Below are 13,179 nucleotides of genomic sequence, written 5' to 3' on the forward strand. Positions count from 1 at the left end.
CGCCTGGCAGGCCTTCAAGAGAGGAGTGCTGGGTTGCGGTTTGAATGGCAAACGTCAGAGTTAATTTGTGGCCTTGCAGAAATAGTTTGTGGGCTCCTGCTATGCGTTTGAAGCAACAGGTTGTATATGTCTGCGGCACGTGCCACAGGTAATGGCGCCGCCTGACCGTGTGTGACTTTGCATTTCGCAAGCACAGTCATGGTCTGGAAGGAGATTGTTTCAGTGAATATATTCAGAAGTAATCAGCTCTGGAAAGAAATCTGCTTTGCATACAAAAGCATCATACCAGACTGCTTATTTATACTATTTACATATTGGCTGCATTTAGGTCATTGTATTTAGTCCTAAACAATTCTCATCTACAGTATTTCTCACAGGAGAACAGTAGTTGGATGCACCTGACTCCTGAGTATCACTGAGTAACTAATAGTGTTTGAGGTTTGTGTAAATGAGTAAATTGCACCACTTCTTGGAGAGCAGCTCTGTTTTCTGTCATTAGCCCATACGTCGAAACTAATCCAGAACATGGTCTACAACACGAGGCATGCCGCTTCCTTACATGTTAAAGCACTGCAGTTTATTTAGCGAGGCCAGAGACACATCAAAGGGATTCCACGCCAAGAAACACGCCACGCCAGATCCAGTGCTATCTGGCTGCCATCCTTAGAGTGTAACACGCACACCCATACACAAATACAAACACATTTTCTCTGTCCACATCTACATTCATTTCCTTAAACACACACTCGCACACCCACTCGCAGCTGTCTGCTGAGCATAATCAGTGATCAAAGAGGGCTTTCTGGTGAACGTGTGTGAATGTGTGTGTGTATGTGTGTTCCTAAAGACAGAGCATGTATACATGAGGATATCTAAGGATGTAGGCTCACAGCGTTTGAACCTTGCACACAGACGGTCACTTTCTCTCACCCTCCTCCCTCGCCTTTCCCTCCCTCCATCCATCTCCATCTCTCTCATCCCCGAGATGAAACGATTTGCAACTCTCTCATCTTTGGCGCAATGTGTGTCTGATGGTTTTATTCTGGTGGGTTTTCCGCTTCTGCTTGATCTCTGTGATAAAGCAGTTGAAAGGGAGGACGAAAGAGAGCGAGAGAACACTGAGTGAGCGAACAAGTGTGGTTCCTTAGCAGCTGTCGGGCACTGAGGCGGACTTTCCCCTCCTTTAACACAGAACACATGGACTTGGCTTTTAATAGAGACAGAAAGAGATGTGCTATATGGTTGGTTGTGTGCTTGTGTGGACAAAAAGCATGTGCCTCTTCTCATTTCCATTACCAATTAGACAGTGGGGAGATAGTGGGGAGTCTGACTACTTTAAACAGTAAGGAGGAACAAAGTCTGCTGGAAAAGTGTTGGGCGACATATATTAATTTAAAATAGAAAATAGAAATGGAACCACAGATGTGTTGAGTTGATCTATGATGCATCATGAACGTTACCGCAGTCCAGTAGTAAACAGTAGTTGGCCTGCAATCCATATCAAAATGCAGCAACAACACCAACATCGAGAGCCCTTTGCAAACCTTCTGTTCTCAAAATAACCTGTAGATTCGTGTCCTGGCACCCAGGCTTTACTCTTCACTCCACTCAAACAACCAAAGCATCTGTTTATCACAGCAACAAAATTTTTGGTCCATAGCCCTGCAATGACTTTTGAAATTTCTTCTTTTTCCAAGAAAAAATGAATGAAATCTGATGGCCAATTGAGCGTAATTAGCTGTTGTGAAGCCACAACACGTAGTCCAGAAATTCGATAATTATTAATAGTTTTCCAAGAGCTTTGAAAAGCGCTCCAAATAAAATGTGGCGAGGGAGAGTGAGGGCTTTAAGCGTAAAATCAAACCCAAATGTTTCAATTTGCTGATCAAAGGCGAAGGTTAGAGCACAGAGCTTTTTTGGAGGGTAATATGATGCAAGATGCAGCGCTGTCCAGACTCAGGAAGGCTTGTGGGGAAACAATCAAATATTATGGCCCCTCTATAAAAGTTTTGTTTCTGGAAACATGAAGAAATAATATTCAGCATGTAGTGTGGTCACCAAAATAGGTGGTCTAATCACTTTAACTGATTGGAATAAACATGCATTTCTATCGTCCACAAAAGAAAAGGGTTGATCTCGGTTGCTGGTGCTGTGAGATCAGTTGGCCTGGAGATCAAACCTAGCCTGGTGGATATGATGCTCTTACTCGCGTTGCCAAAGGTGTTCTGATGATTAAAGACCCACGTTAAAAAGGCATGGTTTTGCAGTTTTCATATAATGCCAGTTTCTATATACACTTCAGAATTTGATGGATCTTTTAGGATACAGATCTAGAGTAATTTCACACAAGAGATTAACACTAATGTGGATTGATGCAATCAAGATCAAGAGTGGTCCAACAGAAAATCTGAATCCTGATGATCCCACAGTTAATCATGGCTGGGAGTCTGGGTAGGCAGGACAACATTACTCTCTCCACTGTTAATCAAAGTCATATTAACCAGCCATGAGTGTCTGTTCACTCATATATAGTGACCGAGCATTGATTTGGTAGCTTTTTGTCTGCGGGTAAAAAGTCCTTGTGAACTGGAGAATGACCAAATTTAGGATTTTACACATTTTTGGCTTGCACTCAAACTCTGAGCTCAGTTACACTGGAGAGCCTTAGACTCCAAACAGCTGCCATAATGAGATATAAGAATTTCAGAACCAAAGGCAGATGAAGAGTAATTTATTATATAAAGCAGTTGCTCATTAATTTCTCATTTGGTTGCAGGTACTACATAAAGGAGTCACGGGGAAGCAGAAGATGGTTGCTGTTCCTGGAAGGTGAGTACCTGTCAATACTGCGTTCATTTTATACTAAAACGTTATTGCGCTTTAGTTTGCTTTTTTGAAAACAGCGAATTGACATTTAAACGGTTTCCAGGTGGATGGTACTGCTTCAACAAACAGAACTGTGACACCAGGTACGACACCATGAGGAGGCTGATGAGCTCTACCAGATGGCCTCAGACACGCACAGGTGAGCTCAGCTGCTTCTTTTCTATCCTTCATTTCCCACAAAGATAGGATGTGGCTTTTTTGTGTCTGCTTATTTTGTTTCAGATTATAAGGTCATGTGATTTCTGGCAGTGCCTTTGTGCATATTATTCATGATAAAACAATACGATTGCAGTGCTTGTTGATGGAATTTTGCCAATATTTTGATTAATTTGTTCTCTATTGTTTTGCCAAATTCATAAAAGTAAGAAAATCGTTTTAGAAGTGAGGCAAGAGTTTTGTGCAACAGATTTGCAAAAGGGCCCAACACTATGTTAATCTCTTGTCAGTCTATGAATTTGAACGAACAACCCTGTGTTTTCAAGACACTGTATAAGGAAGCCCTTACTTTAAATAAAACACGTTTATTTGATACATGCTCAAATGGTTCTCATATGTGATTATCTGAGAATATGTGAAGGGTCAATGTTCTTCCCTAAAATTACTCATGTAAATTTAATTAAACAAATCATGCCAATAACAAATGATAACTAAAAAATATATACATATAAAAAGTGTCAAATAAATAAATGAATTGTGGCTAAAAAAAATTATGTAAAATTGTATGCATTTTTTTTTTTTATAAAAATGAAACAACAAACCTAACTGTAAAGAATCTCACGTTAAAGATAAAAACACATGCACCACATGTGAAAATGTATGAAACATTATGTGAAGTGTGACATTCTCTCTAAAGAGATTTGTTTTTGAAAGGAGTCCAATTCAGACTTTAAAAATGTATATTACATATAAATTAAAGCTCAGGAGTGGATCTGGGTTTAATTTAACATTTTCATAATAACTCCTTAATGGAATCTTTTTATGATTTGACTACATAAACCAGCTTCCCTCAATCCGGCTAATCTTTTGCCACCAAGAAAATAGTTAAATTCAGACAACTGGCCCATTGTGAAAAAGCAGCTTCATCATAGTTTCAATGAGAACACCAGCAGTTCTTAATTACTAAAGGATCCACTGAAGAAAGCCTTAAATTCCTTTTGGCAAATGCAGATCTTTAGGGTATCAGCATGAAACTATAAATAACAGTAGCTAATAAGTTACAAATGCAGCATCAGTAGCATCAAGAGGGATGAGGCAGGTCCAAAGCTGATTTTTATGATTATTATTATTATTATAAGTCTAGAAACACAGATTGAGCAAATAATGCATACATAGAAACTGTTTCTCCTGTTATGCTCACAAATTGTTTGTAAAACGCTTTAGACTAAATAAGTGTTGGACTCTTTAATCAGGTTGAGTAACACACCATGTGTTGAGCTAAAAGCATCTTTGCTTTGATTCACTGTTCTGTTCTCTTACGTAACGTATTTTTTTCCGTTTTAACCAAATAATCTAAGACTTCAAACACATCCGTTTTATCTGGTTCTTTTCGAATAAAATACACACACACACACACACACACACACACTTTCTCTCTCTCTCTCTCTCTCTCTCTCTCTCTCTCTCTCTCTCTCTCTCTCTCTCTCTCTCTCTCTCTCTCTCTCTCTCTCTCTCTCTCTCTCTCTCTCTCTCTCTCTCTCTCTCTCTCTCTCTCTCTCTCTCTCTCTCTCTCTCTCTCTCTCTCTCTCTCTCTCTCTCTCTCTCTCTCTCTCTCTCTCTCTCTCTCTCTCTCTCTTTCTCTCACATGCCCACAGAGTTACATGAAGCCTTCCTGTTGGTGCTCAGTTTGGTTAAGCGGTGACATTGATCTCAGAATTTGAAACTGAGCACTGCAACATGAAGCAGTTCATTTTATTGAATGTTTTTCCTCTTGATATATTTATTCTAGTTTGTGGTCAAAGAGGGCATTTCGGGTGTTTTTGGGTAGTACAATTTATTTTTTGGATCAGCGTCTGAGCAGATGAGTGAAATGAAATACAGTTGATGTTCAAAAGCACAACTTTGCATTTCAAGGCATTAATGATGATATATTCTGTATATGTTTTAGGTACAGGGATTCTGTCTCCTCAGCCAGAGGAAAATCCACATTGGTGGAATGCAAACATGGTGTAAGTACCCTAGACCAAGACTCTCAATACACACCCTCAAGCCTTTCCAGTCCCTGTGAATGAGAGCTCTCATTAATGCTGCCTTTCTCTTAACCGCAGCTACTACCATCACACAAGATGTGTGTTTAAACAAATACAGAGCCAAACACACACATACACACCCATACATCGTGCTTTAATGTAGAATAGACCACCTAAGGTCTGTAGGTTCAGTTATATGTATAATTAAATAATTAATCATGGCCCTGATTTACTAAAGTGTATGTGTGGAAATGTGCACACAAACAATTTCTATGCTAATTCATGAATATGACCTGCAACTTATTGCATCTTGTGAATGAGGTAAATATTATGCATTGTCAAGTTTTACAGTATTGCCTTGAAGGTACATTTTTGTTTACTCCTTAACCCTTCCTTCATTCCTTCTTATTTACAAAAATCTTTGTCCCAGGTTAGCAATGCCGGTCCATTAGCAAGGACTCGTGATATCATGATGCCACCTGTGCTTGTTTTAAATACACAAAATAACACTTATTCTGGCATATGAGAACAAGTGAGCCAAGAGTGCCTTTGTTGTTCTGATTTTTGTGGGTTTTTTGGTCTGGCATATTAAATTCTAGTATTACCATCATAAGCTAAATTAGCTAAGCAGTAGGCCATGCTAACTGTAAAACACCTTTAACACAAATAAATGTGCTCTTACTCTAATGGTTAAATGATTAATTCATTAGAAATGCACTGCATATTTGATGGCTCCAGCATTTAGAGGGTATTAGAAACGTTTTAAGTTACAGAACATATGTACGCACTTTTATTTTTGTATTCGTGCTGTATTTTTTAGTGTTCTGATGCATCTGATAGTTACACAGGTACCTAGGTTTATATCCTATTTCGCTCTACTGGAAGTCTCTCAAAATGTAACCTATAAGTTATACTCACAGAAAGCAGTTTTCACAAACAGAAACATAATTTACATTTTTAGATTTATTTTCTATTGTTTTCAATTCATGAATCATAATTAATGATTGCTGTGCATGTAAACTAGCCTGGTGTGTCTGACTGTCCTGTGCTGTATTTTGTGTATTGCAGATTCATTCCTTACTGCTCTAGTGATGTGTGGAGTGGAGCCTCACCAAAGACAGACGAAAGTGAGTGATTTGTTCATTAACACGTGACTCTACTAATCCGCAAAGTGCAAAAGATTATAAAACATTATCGATAAGGATACAATTTGACTTTACTTTCAATTCCATGTTAATATCGTAGTGGTGAAAACACCAGCTGGCTGACGGAACTAACAGTTTTATGCTGCCTTATATGTTTTTTCTTTTATTCACACGTGTGGGTCACTAGGACATATTGTATCATCTCTGAAATAGTAAATAATTCATTAAAAAAAATTCAGTTTTCAGGATGGAAATGGCATTTTCTTTTTCATGTGGAAAACAACTAACAAATGAAAGACCATAACAGAATCTGCAGAAGAATCTGGATTGAATCAAATCTATTTATACAGCACCTTTCAGTTAAAAATGGCTGCTTCAGAAAGAAATGTTTTGCTCCTCATATGAAAAAAAAAGAAAATAGATACATATATTTTTTTCAAAAACAAGATTAGATGGTACAACTGCTGGTTATAAGTTATGAGTTTTGAATGATAAGTGAATTAGAGGCTCTCAGATTTGATTCTCTAAAAATGGTGCTCTGTAAATAAACTCCTAACCATCTGTTAAGTTATATATTTTTAATTCTTGAATTGCAAGCCGAAGTCATGTGAGAGAAAATCGGATAGAGAGTAAAGTGCTGGGCCATGTAAGGATTGATGACAGGAATAGCAATTTGAAATCGATACAGAATTTCCAGTGTAGGTCAGATGAGTTTGGAGCAATGTGATCGAACTTCCTGGATCTGGTAAGCACTCTGGCAGCACTCTGGACGAGCTGTAGCTTATCTAGGCATGCAGCAGAACCGTTTAAACTGGAGTGTCGGGCAATAGTTAAGTTACAGTTATTTGGACTAGTGGTGAGGAAAGTGCTCACGTGCTTAAATAATAGAATGCAGTTCTGGAGCTAATGTTCTGTTCAAAAAGTTGGTGTGGTGCTATCTTGGCCCCAACTATCGTTGCATCTGTTTTATATGAATTGAATGGGCAGAAAATAAGCAATATACCATAGCAAACCCATTCAATTCCTTTATACATGCATGACAGCAGAGCTGTCTGTGTTTAACGCATCTTATGTTTGTGCATTTAGACGACTATGCATTCATGGGATCCCTGATCATAGAGGAAGTTGTGAAGGAGCTCCTAACAAAAGGCCTGGATAATGCAAAAGTCCTGCTGCTAGCTGGGAGCAGGTCAGTACACTATGTGTCTGGGTGTTTTCATGTTTACTGTTTTTTCCCCCAACCAATTTTCCAGGTGGTCAACAGTTTTATACCCTCACACCTCAGCACACCTGCACCAAACCATAAAAATACACATTGCTTCAAGTGTTTTGGAAGCCTTTAGAAAGGAAAAATGTAGACTGAATTGTTGAAGTAGGACAGATAAATTGGTTTCATCGAAGTTCTGTGTGGTCAAATCCGAAGTGTACACACGTTTCAAGGTCAATATCTTTTTCAACATTCATTCAGGAGTATGTGCATGATCAAAGGGTACTATTTTACACACCTGAAAAATGCTCCACAGTAGATCTGAGGATGGAAGTATGGTTTTATTATGAAGATGTGCAAGGAACAAAACATGGTACACTTTTATACCGTTCTGAATACAATCTCTATATTTTATTAGGAACAACTGCGTACAACGTAATGTTCCTGCAATCATTTGATCACATGACAAACATGCAATGGATAAGATCATGCAGGTCAGAGGTTCAGTTAAGGTTCACATGAGACATAAGAATGGGAAAATTTTTGAACCCTAGCGATTTGGCCCTTGCTATGGTTGTTGGTGCCAGAAGGGCTGGTTTTCAGTCCACACATTGTGCTACACAGTCTCTACACATAATGGTATTAAAATAGCATCCAGTGATTGGCAGTATTGTTACTAAACCTGATTAGAGTCCAGTGGATAGACTGGCAGTTCTATTTAGGTTACTGGAGTTGTAACCTATATAACTACTTTTTAGGTAATAAGCAGGAAAGCATCACAGAACATGCAAGTATGAACTAGACAGAATATAACAAAATACTGTTTTAATAGTTGACATGAGGATTATCTAAATCACATGACCTGTATTTACAGAATTGTATACAGTTGCTCATCAGAGACAAACATACTTACAAAGAACATATTTACATTTAATCACCACATTATCTGTGTAAAGCTGCTTTGAGACAATGTTCATTGTTAAAAGCGCTATACAAATAAAAATGAATTGAATTGAATTATACACTACTCTGCTGCCACATGATTGGATAATTGATGATGAGAGCTCACATCTGTGTAAAATAGCCTACATTGCATATAAATTAAACATACTGTATATGAGGATAAACTGGTGAATTTGTTTGTTTCGATGCAGCTGAAACTCATTCAACATTTGTCTTCAATTCACTACTCATTTTGATGTTACACGACAGTTTAACGAATCAGATGCAGATCTGGTCATGCATCATTTCTCAAATCTGTTCTTAGGTTTGAATTGTTGTATAAATGCCAGTTCTGAACACCCAAATCACAACAACTGGCCCAAACCTCTGTCCACACAATAAGAATCACATGGCAATGAAAAAAAAAAAAAGGCTATTGATTAAAGGCAAAAAGTGAACAGTTTTATTTAAGTGGTTATCCATAAAGATAGATATAAAATAACCTATGACCATAAATAATTAGAAAAAAAACCCATCTGTGTAATTTACTCTCATAATTGCACTCAAGATTACAGGTCACTTTTGACAGCCTTAATCACTTTCCTTCTGCTCGTGCTTAGGAAGTAATGAAGAGATGACTTTTCACCTCAAAACTTTTAGAACAGTTAAATGCCCTGAAGGCTTGTCAGAACTACTGGTGTTTGGTAGTTGCTAAGCTACAATGTTTAGTTATTTCTTCAAGGTAGTAGGTTGTTTTTGAAAATCCTTGTACATTCTCATGATCAGTAATCACATAGAGGGAGAACAAATAAGACATTTAGAGAAAGAGATAATTAATACCATTTTTAGCTGAATACTTTTAGGATGGAAAAAAAGCCAAATATGTGTTTTTAAAAAAAAACTAAAAAAAACTAAATAAATAAACTATTGCAAAGTGTTGACATATTTTAAATATTCTCTTATAGGAAATAACGAAACAAAATGTATGTTTAAAATGTCACTAATCTATAACGGTGTGTATGTGTTGATCAGTGCTGGAGGTACAGGTGTTCTGCTGAATGTAGACCCTGTGGCTGAACTCCTAAAGAGTCTGGGGCACGGCTCGGTTCAGGTGCGAGGGCTGGCCGACTCAGGATGGTTTCTGGACAACAAGCAGTACCGCTGCACAGATTGTGTGGACACCCTGGGTTGTGCTCCAACCGAGGCAATCAAAAGGGGCATCAGGTAAGGTGATGGTGGAGAGGGGAAAAGTGGAAAACAAACCACTGTACAGAAGATTGAATTTCTCCTGTTGTTTTCTGTACTGTAGGTACTGGGGCAGTGTTGTACCTGAGCGATGCAGACTGGCTCACATAGGAGAAGAATGGAACTGCTTCTTCGGATATAAAGTCTACCCTACCCTGAAAAGTACATGAGAACTGCTGCCCTCTAGTGCTTTTATGTTCAAAAAGGCAAAGATAGAAATCCTAAACTCAATCCTTTCTCTGTCTCATGTTCTCTCAGGTCCGGTGTTTGTGGTGCAGTGGTTGTTCGATGAGGCTCAACTGACTGTTGATAACATTCACCTTACAGGGCAGCCGGTGCAGCAAGGCCAGTGGCGTTATATACAGAACCTGGGCATCGAGCTCAGAAACACTCTCAAAGATGTCCCGTAAGTAAAAACAAAATGAGTGGTGGAAACCATATGATACTAAAAGACAAATTGGCGGAGATGAGAAGGTGTGTGTGTGTGTGTGTGGTGGGGGGCTTTTTACTTGTCCTATACACATTGCATCCTATATACATATAACTTGCTGGGAGTAAATAAAGCAGCATGACTACAGTGATATTAGCAGAAACATAGCTGTGGTATTAATGTCAAGCCACAAATAATCTCATGCTCATTTACAAATGAGCAAATTTAAAAAAAGAATTTATGGTGTGGATATATTGATCCTGCATAAATGATCAACTCTAAAGAGTGTTTTGTTTGTCGTCAACAGGGCCATGTTCGCACCTGCCTGTTTATCACACGAGATTATCACGAGAAAGTGAGTACTGTTATTTATTTTTTTGTCGTCCCCGACCAATTCGGATGATAATTTTATTCTTCAGTCAGCCTGCAGCCCCTTCTTTGACTATCTGTATGCATCGCTCTGTCTGTAGTTACTGGATGGACGTGCATGTGAAGGGCACGTCTCTACCTCGTGCTCTGCAGTGCTGGGACCGCAGCCTCCAGAACAGCCTTCGCAACAACAGCAGTCAGCGATCTCCTCCTCGTGCATGCCCACTGCATCTGATCGACAGCTGCCCGTGGCCTCACTGCAACCCGACATGCCCTACAATCCGAGATCAGATGACCGGACAGGAAATGAGCGTCATCCAGTTCCTCACTCATATGGGCTTTGATGTGCAGCGAATGGCACAGCAGCAGGGCATGGAGGCTAGCACGCTACTGGGCATGCTCAATAATGGCAACTAAGCCACATACAATGAAGCTGAAGGGAAACACACACACACTCACACACACACACCCTACACACACTACATTACCAGTGTATGAGTTAAGCAGCAAAAGGGCAAAATGGCCAAAAGAGTCAGTTGTAAATGAAAGATATTGACAATCCCTTTAAAAGGATGTGGATTGATTTTATAGGAAGATGCCATTTTCAGCCTTAAGCATCTGTAGTGTACATGTGCTTACCAGACAAAGAATTAGACAATGCTGAGAAAAGGAGAACCAGAAACTCACTTTCATAAGGACAGTTGCCGACTCAGTCAAAAATGTCTCAAATACACAACCGTGTAAATTTAAATCATTGCTTCAAAAGTTGCATTTAAATAGCAAAAAAGTGAGAACCAAATCTCCAACAGAACAGAGTAGAAATACACATTTAAAAACATATTTAATGGTTTTAGGTATCCAAGCACCATCTCAGAAAATCAGTCTCTACTTTGCACATAAAACTCTGTGTGAAGATTCAGAAATGGATTATATAAATATGAGCGCTATGGTGGAACAGCAGGGTGTGCAGCAATCTTACTAGGTTCCTTGGTTGGATTTTCAGTTCAGGTTAAACTCTGGTGTCTCCTTTTGTTCTCCCTGTGCATCTGTGAAAATGTTCACCTACGCACAGGGAGAAGATGGACTTCATCTGGGTTCTCTGGTTTCCTCCCTCGTCAGAAAAGACCTATCCAGTGTGTATTCCCACCTTGTGCCATTCTGGGTCTACCACAACCTAGAATTTAGTGAAAATGAATGAAAGTCTAAATATTTGTTTCTATATAATTAGTTGACTAGTGAGTTTGAATCAACTTTTCTCAGTACAGTCAAATTCATATCTGTTATAATCACACAAACACTACACTACGGTTAATTGCGATCAGGTTGCGAATGATGTTTATTCTTTTTCCTCTCTTTGTATTTCTTTTCTGAGGATATACAGAGTCTGTGTTTTAACCGAGGATGCAAAATCCCCACTGAGACATATATAATATATATTTGCATAGCTAAAATGTTTAATGATAACGGGACGGGTAACCCTCCAGCTCTCCAGACCTCACTGTTTCAAAGCCATGTGGAGGTAGTTTCACTGTAACTATAAGCTTTTTTTTTTTTTTTTTTTTTCTAACACCCCCTACTGGTGCCTCGAACAAACTGCAGCAAGGGGTCTTTTCATTGGGTCTCATGATGTCATGCTCAAGAACAGGGCTTTTTTCTTTTTTGGACATTGACTCATGTCTGGATTTTGACTTTGACTTTGTACAGCAGGACCATGGCAGCATCAGAGAAGACAGACTGTTCAAAAGGAAGCCCTGTGGTGCTACAAGAACATTTAAATTAGTTTCAGTCATTTTAAAATAGCACTTTTTTTTTTAACAACTTCACAACAGTGGTTCACTGAACTGTAAAAGGAAATGACCCAGTTTCCTCAGGATGTGCCGGACTGTAAACTCCACCAGAGGACGGAAGAGACTGCGAACACAGGAGGCGCTGTTTACCCAACACAAGCTCATGGGCATTTTTTTTTATTATTATTTTTCATTTTAGAGAAACACACGTTATTCTCAAAGAACAAAGAATCAGCCTTTAAACTCCGTCATATTTTGTAACGTTCCTAAAGAGAAGATAAGCTTAAGTAACACTGATGAAGTTATCTATTTATTTTATTTTGTGAATCATATTTATGAGTAACTGAGACAGAGAAGAGATTCTTTGTAACGTGTACATACCTTTTCACTTTTTTTCTTGGCTGTTTTGATCGCATGTCTTTGTAATAAATCTTTAAGATACATTATACTCATGGCAAAATATGTTTACCGGTTTCCACGTTTTTTTTAATGACAAACAATGGAAGTCCTGCATGGGTGTGTCGATACTTTTTTACCGAAAGGTGAGGGTATTTTGCTTTCATGCCATGCACACATTTACATATCTGAAGTCTAACAGTTTACTGGGTTTTACTGAACTTAGGCATGCACTCCATCAATTATCAGCAGAGCAGTGTATACATTGTGTAAATACAGGTAATGTGATTTAGATAATAATCAAGAGATGCTGTTAAGAAAACTATGGTTTGGACATGTGCAGAGGAGGGACATTGGGTATATCGGAAGGAGAATGCTGAGGATGGTGCTACCAGGAAGGAGGAGAAGATAAAGGCCAAGGAGTAGGTTTATGGATGTGGTGAAGGAAGACATGCAGGTAGTTGTGTTAAAATAGGCAGATGTAGAGGACAGGGGGGTATGGAGACGGATGAAACGCTGTGGCGACCCCTAATGGTAGAAGCCGGAAGAAGATACTGTTAAGGAAACAAACACTTTACTACTTCAA

General features: G+C 38.8%; 1 protein-coding gene across 1 annotated transcript in view; it reads left to right on the plus strand.

The window, feature by feature from the left end:
* The window catches only part of notum1b (notum, palmitoleoyl-protein carboxylesterase b), a 14,899-nt gene extending 2,242 nt beyond the window's left edge, over positions 1-12,657 (plus strand). The window contains exons 2-11 of the mRNA XM_083557820.1: positions 2,777-2,829; positions 2,930-3,025; positions 4,991-5,051; positions 6,141-6,199; positions 7,304-7,406; positions 9,399-9,590; positions 9,676-9,773; positions 9,870-10,017; positions 10,349-10,396; positions 10,512-12,657. Coding sequence (XP_083413946.1) covers positions 2,777-2,829; positions 2,930-3,025; positions 4,991-5,051; positions 6,141-6,199; positions 7,304-7,406; positions 9,399-9,590; positions 9,676-9,773; positions 9,870-10,017; positions 10,349-10,396; positions 10,512-10,827 — 1,174 coding nt within the window. The 3' untranslated portion in view covers positions 10,828-12,657. The remainder of the gene's footprint in view (positions 1-2,776; positions 2,830-2,929; positions 3,026-4,990; positions 5,052-6,140; positions 6,200-7,303; positions 7,407-9,398; positions 9,591-9,675; positions 9,774-9,869; positions 10,018-10,348; positions 10,397-10,511) is intronic.
* Positions 12,658-13,179: the final 522 nt, after the last annotated feature.

Source organism: Silurus aristotelis (genome assembly GCF_946808225.1).
Source record: "Silurus aristotelis genome assembly, chromosome: 13".
NCBI classification, from domain to species: Eukaryota; Metazoa; Chordata; class Actinopteri; order Siluriformes; family Siluridae; genus Silurus; species Silurus aristotelis.